Source organism: Excalfactoria chinensis, chromosome 8, assembly GCF_039878825.1.
Source record: "Excalfactoria chinensis isolate bCotChi1 chromosome 8, bCotChi1.hap2, whole genome shotgun sequence".
NCBI lineage: Eukaryota > Metazoa > Chordata > Aves > Galliformes > Phasianidae > Excalfactoria > Excalfactoria chinensis.
In genome coordinates, this window is record NC_092832.1 from 18708168 (window position 1) to 18723341 (window position 15174).

The 15174-nt window shown below is 52.8% G+C and overlaps 1 protein-coding gene across 16 annotated transcripts in view; it reads left to right on the top strand.

The window, feature by feature from the left end:
• The window catches only part of PTPRF (protein tyrosine phosphatase receptor type F), a 342731-nt gene that overhangs the window by 312136 nt on the left and 15421 nt on the right, over positions 1-15174 (top strand). For 9 of the 16 annotated variants that reach the window (XM_072343754.1, XM_072343753.1, XM_072343765.1 and 6 more), the window contains 5 exons: positions 76-288; positions 3185-3339; positions 6482-6597; positions 8871-8903; positions 11155-11252. In XM_072343754.1, the coding sequence (XP_072199855.1) occupies positions 76-288; positions 3185-3339; positions 6482-6597; positions 8871-8903; positions 11155-11252 (615 nt within the window). The remainder of the gene's footprint in view (positions 1-75; positions 289-3184; positions 3340-6481; positions 6598-8870; positions 8904-11154; positions 11253-15174) is intronic. The other 7 variants (XM_072343759.1, XM_072343766.1, XM_072343760.1 and 4 more) reach the window with 1 other exon arrangement.

The following is a 15174-nucleotide window of genomic DNA, read 5'->3' on the forward strand; positions in this document are numbered from 1 at the left end:
ACAGCCAGTAAGGTGATGGTGTCAGGCGGTGCCATGCTAAGTGAAGCTATAGTGATACACCTTGTTTGTCCCCAGCTGCTGGAGGCCATAAGCCAGGGCAGCCAGAGCAGGCGCCAGCGACGCCAAGCAGACAGACTCAAGCCCTACATTGCTGCCCAAGTGGACGTGCTGCCCGAGACCTTCACTCTGGGGGACGAGAAGAATTACAAGGGTTTCTACAACAAGCCCCTCTCTCAGGACCTGAGCTACCGCTGCTTCGTGCTGGCCTCGCTGGAGGATGGGGACACGGTAAGGACCTATTGCTTGGGGGCACAGGCTGGCACAGCTGTGTGGGCTCAGGATGGGTGGGGAATGAAAGCAGCATGGTGGAGCATTCTCCAAAGAGGAGAGAAGGAGGCTGCGTAGCTAGCATCAGCGAGCTGGGATGTTTGTGGGAGCTGACTTGATAGATGGTGTTTTTGGAGAGGATTGACACGTGTTTGACATAACAGATGAGATTGTAGGACAGTGCAAACACACCCCACTCTGTGCAGGCTCAGTTGTGGCTTGCTGGGCTGTTCCCAGAGCAGAGCTCGACACATGGTTGGCATGGAAGAGCTTCTAATCTTGCTTTCGGTCAAATAAGTGCCTGTGCTAAACAGCCCCATTGCAAAGTTGCCTTCGTGGCCCTTCTCTGACCAGAATCCCATCCCAGGTGACAACTGGAGAAGTAAACCTGTCTCCATTGCAGGGCTGTCAGCAAGGCAAAGCCTCGCCATGCAGGTGCCTGCTGCACCTTGGGTTTCCTGCTCCTGAGCCTCACCTTGCTGGAGGCAAGTGGGCTGTGCCTTTGTCACCAAGCACTGAGGCTTTGCTGGGGAAGGGAGTGTCTGTGCACGAAGCAGAGACCAGCACTGAGAGACCTTGCATCAGCATCCAGCTGTAAACAGGAAGGGCAGGAGCGGTGGTGGCAGTGGCTGTTGTGTAAATAATGGAAATAATAGAGATGCACAGAATCTTTTGGGCGGCTTCCAAGCTGTGGCTTTTTTCCTCAGCCTCATTTGCTTGTAATGGCTCATTAGGGCCGGTCAAGTTCTTCATTTCTCATCCGGCTCACGTGTTCTTGTGGCAAGATGTGCACACTGGTGAGGGGAGGAGAGTCACAAAGTAACAATAAGGTAAAGCAGAGGCCTCCAGGTATGCTCTCCTGGTAGTCCTTGTTAAGAAGAGATGATCATAACCAGATGATGAACATCTTCTCCCTAGCACAGATCTGCCATAGCCCCCCAGTCAGCTGCCAGTGGAGTTTTTACTCCTGGCTGCCACCTCTCTGCATCCACTGCTGCATCACGCCCATTTTCATTTGAAGCCTGAGACATTCTTTCCAGCGCTGTGCACCATCTCCCTCACTCAACTCCTCTGAAATTGCTTGCTGTGTCTCTGGTGTCAGCAGACAAGCGAAGCATCACCATTTTTCAAAGGTGGAGGGGAGGGTGGTTGAAACGACACCTGTCTGAGCTCAGGGGTACGTGCACCTCTCAGTCTGCTGTTGGAAATGCCACTGAGATAACAGCCCTTCTGACTTGTGACTTCTGACTCCTGCCTTCTCTTGAAAGGAGGCATTTCCAAAAGGTTTCTGCAGAAATGTGAATCTTGCCCCACCCTGTAGAAAGCTTGGAGATGGACGTGTGTTCCCTGGGTGCACGAAGCAGTTGGCTCATTCTCCCTGCCCACTGCAGCTTAATCTGGCTGAGTAAAGGCAGAATGCCTTCATTCCAGAGCAGCCCTTTTCCCCATACAGAGAGAAGCCCCAGGCCTTCAGCCCCTTCTCTCACCTCTGATGGAGCATATTCTTGTTTCTGCCATGCTCAGAGCTGCACCTTGCCGTGTTGCACCAGGGGCCAGTGGGATGCAGTGGTCTTGAGCAGATTTGCTGTAGGAACAGAGCTGAACCAGGAGCCAGCGGCAATGTCAGTGACACTGAAGAAAGCTGAAAAGTTACACAGTCAAAGCAGCAGCCTCCTCCTCACCCCCACAAGCCAGTGGCATTTCTGCCCAATGATAAAGCCAAGGAGAGCAGCGAGGATGCTGCACCTGCACGCTGCCAGAAGGAAGGCACAGATAAGAGCATCCTCTGTACTCCACACGTATGAAACCAGGCTGGCTGGGATCAAGGGCACCTGTGAGAGGAGATCAAATTGTGTGGTTGTGTGGCTGCAGCATGCTTGATGTTTCTCTCCCATCCCCTCACATGCACGCAAAAAGAAGGGCATGTTTAAACTCCAGCCTTAACACGGACGATTCATAGACCCGCAGGCACCACTCCAGTGACCAAATCTTTCTGTGGCGAGAGCAGAGAATTCCCAGCTCTCCAATGCAAGGCAGCAGGTGCTGCTCGAAAGCCACAGGCACAGAAATGAGGTATCCCTGGCCCTCGCTAATAGGGGGAAAGGATTTCTTATTGCAGTGTTTAACCCTGCTGAGCTGCAAAGGGACAGCACAGCTCCGTAAGCCTTAGCAACAGCAGCATAACAGTCCAGGTGTGGTGTCATTGTGCTGCAGGAAGGGTTTGGGTCTCTGCTAATCCTGTCTTGCTGGTGGGGCTGGAGAGCTGGCACTTCGGGTTGTAAATCACTGGGCTGCCAGAATGCAGAAATGTCTGGAAAGGGACCTGTGAGCACGAGCCCCTTTCCAAGGTCTGTTTAGCAGAGCAGAGACATCAGGAAGAAAATGTTCCTGTCATTTTGTTCCTTTAAGAAAACCGCCTAGCCCAGCAGGGGTTTTCCTAATATAGCCCTGTCCTGGAGAGATGTGTTGATATCAGCACAGCAGGTATTACGAACCACTTAGGAATCATCAGCCAGCCCCACTGTGCAATTGGTTGGGATTCAAAAGCCTGTGATTTGGCTCGGAGAGAATCCAGGGCTGGCAAGTGGCTCGTAGCTGGGCTGCTCCAGTTTGGCACCTCAGGGCCAGGTCTGCTAGCCAGAAAGTTGCTGGCACAGGGATGTGTCACACCAGGAAGATAATGCTTCTGCAGTGGGACCTCTGCTGATGCTGAGAGAGGGAGGATATGTGGTTTGAGAAGCAACACTGTTCCCTGCTAGCCAGAGGTGAGGGGAAACCTCTGTGTTTCAGGGATCTGGCTGTTGCTTTAGCCTAATGGATGCTTGCTTTTTTCTCCCTCTCCTGCGGTGCTGTTCAGAAGAGATACGCAGCCAGCCCCTACTCAGATGAGATTGTGATGGAATTGGCTTCAGCGAAGCAGCAGGACGAGCCGGAGATGCTGTGGGTGATGGGACCTGTCTTGGCTGTGATATTAATCATAATCATCGTCATCGCTATACTCCTCTTCAAAAGGTGAGATATGCTCCAGGGCATTTGCAGGTACAGCATGAGCACTGCAGGTGGTGGCACCTTCATGACCCTGCCTCTGCCATTCAGGTGTGGGGAGCCAAGGTAGGCAGTCCTTAGGGGTCACAGGGAGGAGAAAGATCTCTACCCGGTACAGCAGAAAGCTGCTATGCAAAGACTGCAGGACTGGATATATGGAAGGTAATTAATATCAGCCCAAGGACACAGAGCTGCTGTGGGTTCTGGAAACCTGTGAGCAGTGGGACAGAGAACAGCATTGTCCCTAGAAGGAGCCTGATCACTCTCTGGTCTCACAGCTCAGATTTGCAGCACCAGGGACATACGTAGCACTGCTTGCCTTCTGAAATTGCCTGCTGGAGCTCTGGCAGTGCCCTCACTGCTGTGAATTCTGACAGGGGGAACAGGGTGAGAACAGCGCATGGATATGGCAGGCTGACATCAAAGTAGGAGCTCTCCTCTTGAGGCCCCTGGGTCCTGACTGCTGTGTCTCTGCTGAAGCAGCCGCCTGCTTACGGGTAGCAGAGCAGTCCTGCTACAGCTGTAGCCGTGGTGTGAGGCAATTGTCAGTCCTCGCAAGGAGCTGCAGATTGCATTTGCATGTGTTCGCATAGCCTGTTCAATTACACTAGGTCACATTTTCTATCAGCTCAGCTCCAAGGTTCTGCTCCTCCTGGACTCTCTATTTACATATGTATCTGTAGCTAGGGGAAGGGAGCTGCTTTTGTTGTCTGATTAAATGGAGCTCTGCTGTGCATGTGCAGTCAGTGCCTTTCTGTGTCAGTGATCTTCTCCTTTTTCTGTTTCTGCTCTTCCCTGGATCTAGTAAACAAGAAAGGTAGGAATCCATTTTATCTTCTTGTTTTGCTAAAATTTCAAGTCTATTTCCCTTTGTAAATATCAAGCCTGAAGCTAGTAAGGGGCATCTTTGTTTTTGGGAGCACAGGGGCATGCCAACCCCGGGAGTTTACAAAGACTTTATTTCCTCAAAGGCATCACAGGCTGACACAGGGAGGTGGTTCCAGCACAAAGACTTTCCCAGATTGTTTTTGCAATTAAATTAAAAATCCAGAAAGGACAACAACAGCAGTTATATGTGTTGCTTTCTATTCTCAGTCACTTCAGACTGAGAGCTGTTCTGGCAAGAGTGCAGGTGCATTCTTGCATTCTGTAATGAGGAAATGTTAAGGGAATACCAGACAATTGGAAGAAATAAAATGTTTGCTGAACTTGACGTTGAAAAAATGGCCTCCTCCCCCTCTGCCAGGGCAGATCTGTCCCTGGGCCTGTGCCCACCTTGGCACAACCCAGAGCTAAGCAGCAGAAAGCAGCACAAACCCTCTGTGCTGACACCCAGCATTCCCATCCCAGCCCATGCAGCAGCAGCGTGTCTGCGACCAGCACCACCCGTGTGCTCACAGAGATGCTGTATTACCCTGCTGCTTTTTGCCATCCGCCTCTTCGGAGGCATTTTTTCCCGTAGGTACTCGTGGAGCATATTCACAATTTCAGATCTACAATGAGAATGAATTGAAGCTGAGTAGCAGGAGAAAGCTTGGGGTCTGGAGGTTTGTTCAGCAGTGGCCCCGACTAGGTTAATAAGAGAGAGAAATATTCATTATATGCTGTGCCTGTTCCCCAGCAAAGCTGGGCCATCTTGCTCAAGGGCTCAGGGACTGGCACACAGTAGCACACAGCACATCCTGCCTTGCTCCTGAGAGGAAAAACAGTGCTTTATTTATTTGCCATGTATTCTTTCTTTCTAGCAAAGCGCTCAGTCCTTCAGCTCTTTTGTCTCAGTCCAGGCAGCTAAAAGGCTTCTAAGATGTTGAGAAGACTCAGTATCATAAGACTCACACACTGGTGCTCCCTACTGAACAACCCTAGTGTCTGATGCAGCGCAGGCTGCAGATGGAGCTGCTCATGACCTGAGCTGCAGAGGGAATGGAGATTTCACTTGTGATTTATGCATTAAATTCTACCATTTTGATCATTCGTGCCAACCCAGCATGCACAGCTGCCAGGGGAAGCGACAGCACCCTGTGCCTGCACTGAGAGCTTTTGATGGTTCATGGCTCAGTGTGCCCCCATCCAGAGCTGCAGCTGCCTCTGTGCAGAGCATGGCAACCCTCAGGGTGCTTCAGATTGCCTCCCAGCGGAGCAGAAGGCAGAGACTGGCTGTTGTGATGTGCTGGATGATAAATGTGATAGCACTTATACAGAGTAGCAGTGATGCAGCCCCCTCTTTTGCAGAAAGCATCAGGACAGCAGAGGGGTTCACCATCAGGCAGAACCCATTTTCAGGCTGTAGCCAGAGGACAGAGTCTCTGCATATTGCTGCATGCTCAGCATCTCAGCAAGGTGTCAGGATTGGTACAGGCTCACGGGGACAGTGCTCCCATCCTGCTCCTGCCCAACACCCTCTGCACTGCATGGGAATACTCTGTGTATTTATAACACAGAACAAGAAGTGGGACTTAGAGAATTGCTGGAAACCCTTTTTACAGTATTAGATTTTCCTTAGTGTTCACTTGTCCACTTCTTGATTGGATGTGTCCCTGCTTTGCCTGTGAATTCCAGCAAGAGCCCGAGGTGGTGGCATTGCTTTAGGCATAAATATAGCATGAAGAGACAACAGTGTATTTTATTGTTCCATTAATACACGCCTTGGGTGCCTTCAGCCATTCAAGACGTATATTAATGGCCCAATAAAATACACCCTGAAGAGCCTTTACACTATTATATTACAGTGTTCTATATTTAAATATGTCTAATACATGGGGAAAAAAAATTTTGATTATATCCCTCCACTACAGGAAATAGTTCCTAGAGGGAGTGCGAGGAAATGAGATCTTGCCTCTGACTGCTTTTTCTCTGGTCAGTGTTATGCAGAAGATCTCATTTCAAAGTGCCTCACTAATCAAACCTCTGCCATCACTGAAATACAACCACTGCTGTCCCATAGAAGGGAAATTGGAGGTACAGAATGGGATGTGACCATGCCCGGAGCCCCAGGGGCCCTGGGATGGAGTTGGGTATCTGGGACACAAGGACTCTGACTCCTTTCCAGGTTGGTTGATGCCGCTTTCTGCAGAGCTCACCTGCTTGTCTCCATCTTCTCTGTGTACAGGAAAAGAGCACACTCCCCCTCTTCCAAAGACGAGCACTCCATTGGCCTGAAGGATTCGCTCTTGGCCCACTCCTCTGACCCGGTCGAGATGAGGCGGCTCAACTACCAGACTCCAGGTAGGGAGCAGCAAAACCCCTCATGCCCCACCTGCCCCAGTTCCCCTCTGCCAGGACCCCACACCAGAGGGGGAGTCCCAGTCCTGCTCAACTAGGGACAAAAAGCTTCCTGCAGCCCCCGCTGCTGCTCGGGCAGTGCTGGGGCCCAGTGACAGGCACTGCTGGTTTTAATGGCCTCAGTCCAGATGATGGTTCAGGAACAGCTGTTGCTTTCTGCATAGGACTGCTCAGTGCAGAGCATCTCCAGTCATGCCTGCACTGGCCTCTGGTGCCTCAGGCTGTAGCTGTATGACAGCCCGCAGAGGCAACTGTACTTCCCACTGCAGAAAGGCCTCATGCTGCTGCTTTGTGTCTGTACGTCTCTGATGGCACCAAAAGCACGGTGCCTGTCATTGTCACGATCAGAGACGGGCTCACCCCAGCTCATTCAGAGCCTTTCAGAGAGCCTGAGCCACAGATGAAGTCGAGGAGGGCTTCGTTTTGTGATGGAGGGAGCAGTTCGGCAGTAAATGAGGCACAGCTCTTTTCTAACTCACAGCTCCTCCTGGTCTGTAACCTACTTTCCTTTTCCTCCCGCTGCTCATTCATCTAAAAGCTTTCGTCTAACAGGAGGGTTTTGAAGGGACCATTTCCTGATGTAAACGTGCTGTGCCTGGCAGGGAGGGGGAGCAGAGCCTTTCCTGGTACCTCTCACAGAGGTCTGAGCCCTGGCTGCAGCAGCACAGACTCCACCAGCAATGTCTCCCTCTGTGCCAGAGCAGCTGTAGGGGGAATTGCAACTCCCAGGCAGGGCTGGTGGCAGCTCTCACAGGCAGGATGCAGCAACAGCCTGGCAGTTGCCAGCCCACCTGGCACAGTAATTGGCCGCAACATGAACCAGCGTGGGAGGAAAACACTGTGGGGAGCAAGGGGGGGACCTGCAATGGGGAGGGAATATCTCAGCGGGCAGATGGCAGGGAGCAGCAGTGACACACAGTCAGCAACAGCGTGCAGCTCCCAGAGGAGGAGTGAGGTGTTGAGCAGGGCTGCTCTAGGACACCTGTGCTTGGGTACAGGTCTCTGTGATACATCCTACAGCCCAGGGACACAAGAGTCATCTTGTTATCTGCTTGTGGTTCACTGCATGGAGGAGTGTAACAGGTTGGGCTTACAGCTGCTCCTTCTCCAACAAAGAGAGTGGGGTTGTGCAACGAGGGCATCCCTCGCTAGAGCTGTAAGAGGGGTCAAGAGCTGCCATCAAAAAGAAGAGCAGTCCAGGAGATTTCTTCTTCCCCACCTGTGCCTAAGCATAAGCCAACAACACTGCCTTGTTCATTAATTTTGCAGAGCTCTCTGGAGAGAGAAAACAACCCAAAGAGTCCAATACACTGGAGATGCAGCAGTGCCCTGTGATGCTGCTTGCCAGCACTCCCCGCCAAGTGACAGCACCACATCCTTTCCCCCTACCCTGCGTCAGTAATGAGGCTCTGCAGGGCATAAGCGGATGTCATGTGGCTAGCAATAACTGCTCCAGCTCCTGACAGCCTTGTACTCGTTAACAAGGAGGCAAGGAAGGCACCAAGCCCAGCGGGCCCATGTTGCTGCTCTGTCACCTGCTGGTGGCCCAGGTGGTGCTGTGTGGGTGCACTGACAAGAGGTGCTGGCTACTGGCCCAGCACACCTCAGTTTCACTGCTGGAGTGCGCTGTGCAGGGAAACCTTGTTTAATGCATAATTAATTGGTCTGCTGTTATTAAATATTAAGCTTTCTCATTTTCGTAGGTCTGACTTCAGACAGGGGTTACTTCCCCCACTGCCAGCCTGCCTGTACTAACAGGGGCTGACAGTACTAAAGTACTGCTTGGCTAAGTCCAGGGCTGCACAGTGTCCCAGTGTGCCATGACAGGAGGCCAACCGAGCTGCAGGCAAACTGGGGGCTCTGAGCACCAAGCAGAGGCTGCTGGGGCTGTGTGCAGCACAAACTACCCCTGGCTGCCCGCTCTCGAGCATGAGGCTGTGCGTGGTGGTATGCAATGGGAATCTCTGCATCATGTGGAGGACTCTGTGCCCGCTCCCCTGCACATCCCTCTGTGCCACTTGGGCATCAGTACTGGTGCACAGCACTGGCCGAAGCTAAAGGGGCAGGTGGCCCTATGCAAGAGGAAGGCTCGGTGCTGTGCAGGTGCAGCTTTCTTTTGCATCTTCACCTCTTTGTCTTTCCATTTCTGAACCTCTGCAATGATGACTTAAAGGCTAATGGGATTTCTGTTCTTGCCCCGTTTCTTTTCTTTGCAGGTGCCAGTGTCCCCAGTTGCCCGAATATCTCAAGTTAGTTTTAACTCCTGTATTTCTCTTTTGACACCTTTTGCTTTTTCTTTCCCTTTCTTTCTCGTCTCTGTAATTTTTGTTTCAATGTCATGAAGGTCACCCTCACTCACTGTAGAACGGCAGTGATTCCACTCTGGGACACCATGTTCGGTTACCGGCAGCACGGCACAGTGTGGCAGAAAGGGAAGCCCTGGTGCTGGGCTGCCAGGAGGCTCCTGCAGGCCTGTGTGGGGACAGCTGGGTTGCAGAAGGTGGCCAGCCGGAAAGCCCCATTGGCCAAATGGAAGGGTGCTCCTGGCCCCCTGCTTGCACACTCTTCTGCTTCTTCCCCTGTAGCATTAACCACAGGGTTATGGGGAGCAGACACCAAGGGCATTCCAGCAGGTTGTGTGCAGTAATGTCAGATTATGAGCCTAACTGCCCCATTATTTCTTCTTTGTCTCGTGAGCTTCAAGTTCACTCTAAATCAGCCATAAAATCATCTGCTCCCGGCTGCTTAAATCTGCACATGGGAGTGGGAGAGGTGGCACTGTGAGACCTCTCAGCCCTCCCAGCCTGGCAGAGAGCTGGACCTCCTGCTGCCAGAATCATTGGAAGAGCATGTAGAAGTCCTGATGGTGTGCACAAGTCCCCACCAATCACCCCTTCTTTACTCTGTGCCGTATGAGGCTCTTGTTCCACGTGCACCATAATGGGATACCATCTGCCTCTTCCTCCTCTTCTGTGCATACAGATCTTTTGTGGTGCAGCACCCCTTCAGGTAGTAAAGCTTAGTTTTGGAGATAGACCCTTGCATATTTCAGCAGAGATAGTGTCTATAGCTCCGCTGATTTCCATGGCTCTACTGTGCTTTATACGTGACCACACAATGGTAACTACATACTGTAGTTGTTTTTCAGCCTTTCTTCTTCCAGCCCCACGCTTCTGCCCTGCTCCCATACCCTTCTCCTTGCCCACCCATAACAACTCTGTGCTGTGAAGGCTGCTAGTGATCTGCAGCCTCTGTGCTCTGGCAGCAATAGCAGGGTGTGCAAAAACCAGAGCATGAGGATCCCAGTGGGCAAAGTGGCCAACAGGGGATTATCTGCAGGAGAACTGCAGCACAAGGCAACGAGGAACTCCTCCTTCCCCATGCCAGTGTGCTCTCAGACCAGCTGTGAACCTGCACTGCCCAGTGGTAGAAGGACAAAAGTGCTCTGGATCAGGTCTTGCCTTTCTGCGACAATGGCAGGTGCCTTTGGCAGAGGTGTTGGGAGCCCTGCTGTGCAGTGGCTGCGGTGTAATATGCTGTGACACTTCCATGTTATCACCTAATGACTTGTCACCACTGCGTAAAATACACATACCCAGCCCAGGGACTGCTCCATCACCCTGGCGGCCCATCACTGCCATCTGCGGCAGCATTCAGGCTCCAGAGAAGTCAAGAAGCTCCTGGCCATGCTCCAGCCTGTCTCCCTGGGTGTGAATCAACAGCTTTAGCCTATTAATAACCGTTATTACCCGTGTGGGGTTTCTGGGAAACCCACAGAGCTGCCGACAGAGTCACGAGCCTTGGGATCTGGATGAGCTAGGCTTTGGACGAGGTGTTTCACAGCCACGTTCCTGCCAGTTCAGCATCTCAGCTGCAGGGAAAGATGTTGTGATGGTCAGGCTCTGAATCCATCCACCCAGAGCTGAGCTCTGAAACCTCTGTGATCCCCGACCAGGGGATCTTACTCTGTTCCATGGGGTCATTGCTGTCTTCCACAGCTCCCCAGGGGGCAGAGGAACCTCTGCCCACCCAGAAGCTGTATTCATTCATTCTCAGGGAATTCCCATGCCGCAGGCCTGGGTGAGATCTTTAGGCTGATGCTATGGTTAGGATCAGCCTCAACCCTTGGTGGTGGCAGCACCAGAGAACCCTGCGTCCAGCTCCAGCCCATCCTGGAGCCCAGGAATCACACTGACAGCATCTCCTTGGCCGTTCCCACCGCTCGGCTGCTCTGGGTGCCCGGTGCTGTACTGTCCGAGCATGCTCACCCAGTCATTCCCATTCTGCACATCACCTTTCTTTTTGTTTCACTGAACCGTGTGCTCAGAGCGCGTGCCGCATGATCTCACCGACCTCCCATCCATCCCGCCCAGCGCTTCACATCGTCACACGTGTCCGCCCTGCGCCCACCCATCGGGTTTGCTGTGCTGCGGTCCCCCTGCCCATAGTGCTGAGCTGTAACCATTCCCTCTCCCCCCTCCCTTTCTGTTGCACCTGCAGGCATGCGCGACCACCCTCCCATCCCCGTGACGGACCTCGCTGACAACATCGACCGGCTGAAGGCCAACGATGGCCTCAAGTTCTCCCAGGAGTACGAGGTGAGCGCGGCAGAGCGGTGCCGGCTGGGGCTGTGCTCAGACCCCCAGCAGAGAGGGCTGGGGAGCTGCAGGCAGTGCTTGGGCCCCACGCCAGGCTGGGAACCTGCCAGCAAGCCCTGCCAGCCCCGAGCGGTGGGAACATGCTGCAAGCAGTCGGTGCACAGCTTGGGCAGGGAAAGGGCTGAATGCACTGCAGCCCGCCCTGCTTCCGCTGTGGTTGCAGCTGTAGGAGCAAATGGAGTTGGTGTCCACGTGCTCACGTGCAGGACCCTCTTGAGCTGTAGAGGGCTTACAAATAAATCCTCCGCTGCTGTTAAGGAGGGCATAAATTTGGGAAGTGGCCTTTGCAGGTGTTAATACTTCTGTTAGAATCGTGATCTGCCTGCGCCTGTGGCTGCCCCTTCCCACTGAATACCTGCACTGATTGATGAGATGAGATGAGATCAGAACATTTGCCCACGAGGTAAGATTAGATATGCCAGGAAAGGGAATGCAGATCTCTGCGCTGAGAAGGAGAGGGACAAATTCCAGCTGGTTCAGAGGGTGAGCTACGTGTATATGAGGCAGGCATGGAGCTCATGTTTGCTTCAAGGTGCCGAGTGAGGGGCTTTGCTGTCCTTCTGCAGTTTGGTCCAGATTGGAGCTGAGCATCCACTGGTGGCAGTTCAGTGTCACAGCTTGGGATGCCAGAGTGTGCAGACGTACCAAGTCTACCTTGAGCCTTCGGTTTGGAGTACAGCAGAAGGGTTAAGCCAGGCTGTGCCTTTGCCATGCAGTGGGGATGCAGCAAGCACCCAGGCACTCCCAGCCCCTTGCTGGCTCGGCATCACAGGGAGCCCACAGCATAATGCTGAGATGTGGGAGCTGTGTTGGAAAAAAAAAAGAGCATTAAGAAAATTCTCTGAGCTGTTTTCATGAGCCGCTCTCTTCTCATTTCTCTTTCTTTAGAGTATCATGGCTGGTTGAGAGCACCAATCAGTTGTACTTTTCATGTTGAAGCAGCTATTAAGTAGCTGATTGTTGCATGTAATTTTTTTCCCCTGGATTCTGCTGTGTTTGACTCTTCATCAGCTAGAAATTACACTGAACATGACAGGCTCGTAGGGTGTATGACACTGGGGTGGGCCCCAAAGCAGGAACGGTTACCCCTCATCAGCGTGTGGGCATCAGAACAGTCATTTCCCATTGGAGTTACCTGCAGAAAAAAAAAACCTGGAGTGGGTTTGCAGAGCCCAGTTGTTGCCTGGGAGGAGTGCATGTGCAATGAGCCTGCTGTCATCTTGTCCCCGTGTTTGGCACAGCGATAGCTGCCCTTGGGGCTGTGCTGGGAGGGCTGCAGGGCGGGATGGGTGCTGGGGATCTGCAGCAAGGATGTGGAGATAGCAGAGATGGGAGGGGGGCTGTGCTTAAGGGGCCGTGCTGGACCCACTGCTCCTGTGGTGCTACCGGAGGGGCCCGGCTGCAGAGCTGGTGGGAGTGAGGGGTGAGGGCCTGGCAGCAGCTCCTGCTGGCTGTATCAGTGCATGGCTGGACTGGATGAGTTTGGAGGTCTTTTCCAGCCTTGGTGATTCTGTGAACAGGGGGTATTTCATTTTTAGTGTACAGTGAGAGCTATAGTGAATTTACAGTGTGGGATTAATGGAATTAAATAAGGAGAAGGGAGGCCAAGGCTCTTAATTATTCATCAGCAGCCGTGGCAGTGCTGTGGCTGTGTTGGAGCTCCTCCTGTGGGCCACTTTTCCATGCTGCAGCCTGGGGACATGGGCAGGATCCTGCCCTGGACTGTGGGAAACCTGCAGTGGTGCAAATGCACCTGCAGCCATCAGACATTGCATTTCCCACCCCTGCAGGCCCCAGCAAGGGGCAGCACCCCCTGCCCGGAGAGCAGTGCTGGAGTCCTCAGGTGAGCCCTGGGATGGTGCTGCAGGGCTCTGAGGGCACCTGGGAAGCCACACACAGTGAGTTTAATGGGCTACTCGGGAAGTGGCCTGGCAGGCACGCAGTGCTCACGTTCCGGTAATGGAAATAATAAGGCTGAAGTGCTGCCAGCAATTGATTTGGGAGCGCATTATGTCCTCATTTGAGACGTAGCGTGGATTGACAGCGGTCAATGCCTGTGCTAATGCAGTTGATTTCACTGGAGGCCACGAAGCACTAACAGCCTACCCCAGCCGTGCTCCTGAGCAGCAGCATGGGCTGCAGAGCAGCACAGGGCCACGGCCAGTGGTAGCCAACAGTAGCCAAGCTGTCCCTGCCCCATGGCACTGCCCACATCTGCAGCTGAGGGGCTCTGCAGGTGGAGGGGCTCTGGAGCTGCACTGAGGAGGAAGGGCAGCTCGCCCACAGTGCAAGGCAGCTGAGAGGCAAACTGGCACCCAGGGACATATTCGAGGCATTTGTAAAGTGCTCTCAAGTCTATCGAGGAAAGAGCCTTTTCCCATTCCCATTTCTATGGCCTGGCTCTGTCTTTAAGTTGATGGCAGGAACAGCAGGGATCCCTGAGCTGCTTCAGAGAGATTGCTCCTTGCACTTCCATGCTGGGAAGGAGGAGTTTTACTAATTGGGCTTTTTCTTAATTTGCACTTGCTGTCTTACAACATCTCCCCTGTCACTTTAAAGCAAAGCAAAACTAAAAGTCTTGGTGCTTTTAAGTTTGCTCCTGGCTCATTTCCTTCCAGTTTCTCAGCCCTTCTGCTTTCTAGGAAGGATGAGTTAAAAGCATTACTCTGATCAAGTTTGGGATGAAGCAGTGATTCCTGCGAGTCCAAGAAAGGAGTTGGGCAGCCTCCCAGTGCCAGGCTGGTGTGGAACAAGGGGGAACAGGGCAGTGCTGCTGTGAGTTGGGACTGCAGAGCATCACCTTGTGATGGGACAGGGCTCGTCAGCACCACTCTGTGTCATGGGCTTTAGCCCTACTCCAAGCAGCCCATCATCCTCCTGTTTATTTACTCATTTGTTCACTTTAAAGGGCGGAACAGGTGTACATTAATTCATCACCAGAGTTTAAATTAAATCATTTTACTTCTAAATGAGTCACTAATTTGCAGGAGTATTTAATTAGACCCTCTTTGCACTCAGGTGCTGTATTACTTCTGACTTTCTCACCTGTTTGCCCTCTGAAGAGGCTGATGATGATTACACCATTTCAGCACATCCTCATTGCACATCAAAGCAATTAACCCTAATGGCAACGCCTTGGTGCTGCTCCCCACCTAGGGGCTCTGGGCTCCCCCAGGAACAAACCCTTCCCACCACCCTACAGGACACACACTTGTTGGGCAGAGCACGCAGCACCCACCACTCAGGCAGCCCTGCAGCCTTTTGGCACTGAGAGAGCAACTGCAAAGTGAAGTGCCGAAGAGCTGTGGCCCTGAGGCTCCTGTGCTGGGGCAGAGGGCCTTGCAGGGCCATGGCAGTGGGCTCACAGCTGCTTGCCAGCTCACTACCACCATCCCCGCCGCAGTGCTGCCGAGTGCTGCTGCTGCTGCTGCTGCTGCTGCTGCCTGCTTATTACACTAATAATAGAAAATTACAGGCTTGCGGTTTGGAAATGTCTATTTACATCCTACATTTCCCAAACTACCTATTAGCATCGCTGTGATGTCACATCCTCCTGTGTGTTTCCGTTGGTGCTGGGCTCTCCTCCCGCTGCTGTGGGGCAGGACAGTGGCCTGGGGGCAGGTGAGCACAGCCTGGCTCGGTACTGGATGTGCAGAAATGCTGCTGGGGCTGTCAGGCCATGAAGGAGCCAGGACAGGTGCCGAAGTGAGGGCACACCAGGAGAAGTGTTGGGGTTCGTGCTTTCCAGGCGGCACGCGGGACGTAAGGATTTGTAACTGCATCTCTCCTCCGGGTTTATAGCTCCTTGTCACTCTATTAACTCAAACGGGAGATGTTTACATTGCATAAGTAGCTGGAGCAG